This window comes from Leptopilina boulardi, unplaced genomic scaffold (assembly GCF_019393585.1).
Source record: "Leptopilina boulardi isolate dan_hultmark-lab unplaced genomic scaffold, ZJU_Lbou_2.1 LbouV2_125, whole genome shotgun sequence".
NCBI classification, from domain to species: domain Eukaryota; kingdom Metazoa; phylum Arthropoda; class Insecta; order Hymenoptera; family Figitidae; genus Leptopilina; species Leptopilina boulardi.
In genome coordinates, this window is record NW_026137669.1 from 678,100 (window position 1) to 682,249 (window position 4,150).

General features: G+C 32.4%; 1 protein-coding gene across 1 annotated transcript; it reads right to left on the reverse strand.

Annotated features, from left to right (window-relative positions):
• Positions 1-455: 455 nt before the first annotated feature.
• Positions 456-2,251, reverse strand: LOC127291137 (uncharacterized). Its single transcript, XM_051320060.1, has 3 exons — positions 1,219-2,251; positions 883-1,167; positions 456-715 (listed from the first exon to the last, which is right to left on the reverse strand). The coding sequence occupies exons 1-3, from the start codon at positions 2,249-2,251 to the stop codon at positions 456-458; spliced, it is 1,578 nt and encodes a 525-aa protein (XP_051176017.1).
• Positions 2,252-4,150: the final 1,899 nt, after the last annotated feature.

Sequence of the window (4,150 nt, forward strand, 5' to 3'; positions counted from 1 at the left end):
ACGAGAGAGTCAGAAATAGGAAAAAAATGAAACGGAAGATGAGGCACGGAGTGGGGAATGCGTGTTGTACTCGAGATGCGCGCTTTAATCTCCATAGACGATTTTCATTACTTCGGCTTCTGGAAATCGTCAGATTATATTTTATTCGTGATTCTTATGTTATTTCCTTCAAATTAAAAAAAAATTTAACCGCGCTCGAGAATGTCAAGTCAACGTTTTTTTTCAAATTTATAACCCTCCCACTCCCTTACGTTACGCTCAAATCGTCAGATTTTTTAAATGTACATTTTTTAGCTAGTAATTAACCCACCTTCCCTTAATCTGACGCGCTTCAATATTTCCGACGATCGATTTTTTTTACTAATCTGATGAGCTCTCCTAGTCGCACGTCTTGATAAAAAGAGTTAATACTTGGAAGAGGTACTTAACAATATGCAAGGTATCTCCCCCTGTGTTCATCTGCCGCGCTCGAGTAAATCCCAAAAAACACATTGGGCTCCCCTACTAATACCACTGGGATAGTGCAATGAAATATGATGCTTAGGTCTCATCAAATTAGGAAACTTCTTCGAAAGGAGTTTTAGATATTCCGTAATTTCTGTGCTTAATAATTTATGCGTTTCAACATGAATGACTTTACTGAATATAATTTCGACAATTGATTTGACTCTGATAAGTAAGCCCCAAACTTCATCGGTTTCAGATACTTTTGGCCCTACAAGAAGAAAAATTGCTCTCACGAAATTAAGCGTGGAGGTTTATTTATGTTGTCATTTGATCCGTATTGAAAACCTTTTAGCATTAAATTAAGGTACTCAAAAGTAAAAAATCCCTGTTCGATAAAATATTCTAAAAAAGCAGCGAGGTCGTAACGCAGCTCACCATCTAAAAAGTCATGTTTAGGATCGAGATACATATTTTTCGTTGCGTCGAAACTATCAATGTCATTGAACACACACTGTTCTTTAATTCCTGACAATGATACATTATCTTCAGCTAAAAGAGCTGCATAATTTTCTTTATTACGAAGAATTAAATCGCGTTCGTGAAATACCGATTTTAGATCTTTATATTGCGTGAGACAAAATCGACAGAAAAAATTAGCATCGAAGCACTCAACGAAACCGAAAATACCGTTTACCCCCAAATTATCACCGCCTGTTAAAACTAAAACAAAATAAATCTGTATCGTTTCTATTCCAATTTTTATAGTTATACCTTCGCGTTCTAAAAGCTTGAGTTCATCAAGCAGTTTTTGAAAAACGATTCGATTCGAAAATAGTTTTCGATGGTCAGTATTAAATAGTATGAATAGAAAGAGATTTTCTAGTTTCGACTGATATTCGGGGGGCAAAATCGGAAGATCCAAATAAACCGCTCCGCACTTGGCCACACCTTTATGGCTGCCAAGAGGGTTATTCGTTTCGTAGTCATCGAAGTACAATATTATCGGGAATACAGTTTTATTGGGATAGTTTTTAATTTTTTCTTTCCAAAGTGAACCCTTAACAATGTTAGTAACTAACGTTGAATGTTTTTGAAGATCATTCAGATATTGTAAAGTATTGTTAAACAAGTCTGGTAATTCAAAAAATTGTTTAAAAACATGTCTCATCGGAATAAATTGTTCAACAATATCTTTCATAACAATCTCTTTCTCGCCTTCTCTTTCAACAATAACTTGCATCTCCCCCAGCTTATGAGATTCTGGTAGTATCAACGTTTCGTGTTTTTTAAAATGACTAAACCGTTTTGCTTCTGTGTTAAAATCTGTAAATGATGCTAAAAACTTGTTTAATATCTGATTGATTTCAAAAGAGTCCAGCGAATTTTTCTTTAATTGTTCAAATTTGCTCTGTATTTCATCTCGAATGTCTTGAATCGCACTATCTAATAAGGTTGAAACTTCTGTTATTATTTCACCGGCTCTTTTCCTAGACAAATCTCTGTGACTATGTAATTTTGCTAAGAATAAACATACTTTTTCACTAAAAGAATGTGATGTACTTGAATTCGATAAATTTAATGGGATATGATCAGATTCGTCAGATGAACTTTCAGAATCATCGTAGAATGGAATATCCGGATTATGAAAATTAAAATCGTTCGAATATCCGTAAGCCAGATCATTTTCTTCGAGAAAATCGGTATCACTTTCATTCGGTGTAGAAAAATGAGTTTCGTGTTTTATTAAACGATGTTTTCTATACGAATGAAATAAATTATACGTTTTATCGCAGTCTACTTCCATGCATTTAAAATTTGTTAAATATATATGCGATAATCGTACATGGACAACGAGATCTTTATTGTCTTCAAAAGACAAACTACACGCGAAATATTCAAATAACATTGTGCTAAAAGTTTATAAATTCGAGGCTTTTATCATAGAAAATTACATCTATTTCTTTGGCACGCGCTTGAAACTGAAAAACTTACACTTTTAATATCCTTAAAAGATAATTAAAATATCCATTGAACATAAGTAACAATTTATGTTAAAACTTTTTAACCCTCGGAGCACACACCTCTTTTTTCGAACAAGTAGCACAGTCTGGGTCGCTGTGACCCTGTTTACTTTACAAAACTCCCCTATTTTTGAACTATTGGACTGATCAACACAAAAAAAATATTTTTTTATTCATTGAACCTTGTAAAATAAGAATATGCAGTTTAGAAATATTATTAAATTATTTGCATATTGAAAAAAATTCGTGAAGTTAACTAATTAAAAAGAAAAAATTGAATTTAAAAAAAATGTAACTTTTGTAATTTTTAATATTTTAAGCTAAAAATTGGGATTTATATTCTCGAAGTGTGTTAGAATAAGGGAAAAAATACCACCTTATTTTATTTTTTAAAAAAGGTATTTATTTTGTAGTTTAACGAAGGTAACTTTTAAGACGATAAAAATGTGATTTTCGACACAACTTTTTAAAACTATACTTTTTTAATAACATATTTACTAGTATTTTATTATTTTCTTTGGATTATCATGTTACTTATTATTCCTTATTAGTTAGTTACCACTATATGGCCTTAGGTTCGTGTTGTATTGCCGACTTTTCAAATTACACTTCATTGAAATTAATGACAGGGTCTGTGTGACCCAGTATGTGCTCCGAGGGTTAAAATCATCGGTTAAAACTTTACCGAGTTTTTTGGCACGTGAATTAATACTGAAATTGATACAAATCTAAGAACACATTATTATCTTTGAGAGATGATTCTCACGCGAAAAACCAATGTAACGTTAATTTGTACACCTTTTTCAAGCTGTATTTTGTTCTCTATTTTTCAGAATCTTATCTACTTCCTTTACAAGCGCAATAACTTTAAGGGCAAATCTTTGATTAGACGGCCTAATATCGAAACCTGAAATTTGTATAAATTCCCAAAGATGCTTGGCTTTCGCAGGATATTCACAATCTAAAGCATAAAATGATTCCAACGTTAAAAGAATAGCCTCAAAGATAGAATTCGTTTTATACCAAATGTCGTTCACGACAACGAATAAACTCTTGATGCTGACAACGGAACCGATCAACAGAATAAGCGGTTGTAATGTTAGCTTCTCGGTATACAAAAGTCCCTTTAAATCTTCAATGGTTGGATTCGCTTCGTTAGCAACCTAAAAAAACCCTCAATCAATAATTATAAAAAAATAAAAACTCATTTTCATTCCCTAAAATTACCGGTACGCAGATCATGTACGGATATCGTTTCGAAGTATCGGAGGTATTTTGTAATAATTTACTTAAATCTTCACTCAGAGAATTTGGAGTTTCCGGGAAATCATTCTCGAATTCGTTTTCGAGAGACTCTGATTTGCGTTTACGTTTTCTCGCTGGGTTGGTGCTCGGTACCAACGTTATTAATAAATAGAAAGCCACAGCATCTTGAGAATCTGAATAATTAAAAAATATATTAATTTAAAAATTTAACAAGCAAAAGGAATATGATAAAATTTAGAAATGAAATAATAATACCTGAAGATAATGTTAGAAACAACTGCAAGTATGATTTATCAGTGTACGATAGGTTTGAACTACCCTTGAGTCGTTGTATTAAATGATCTCTGATAATTGGCCATCGTTGACGAAAAATATCTTTCTTGTCAGATTGCAAAAAATCGAAGTCATTATCAATC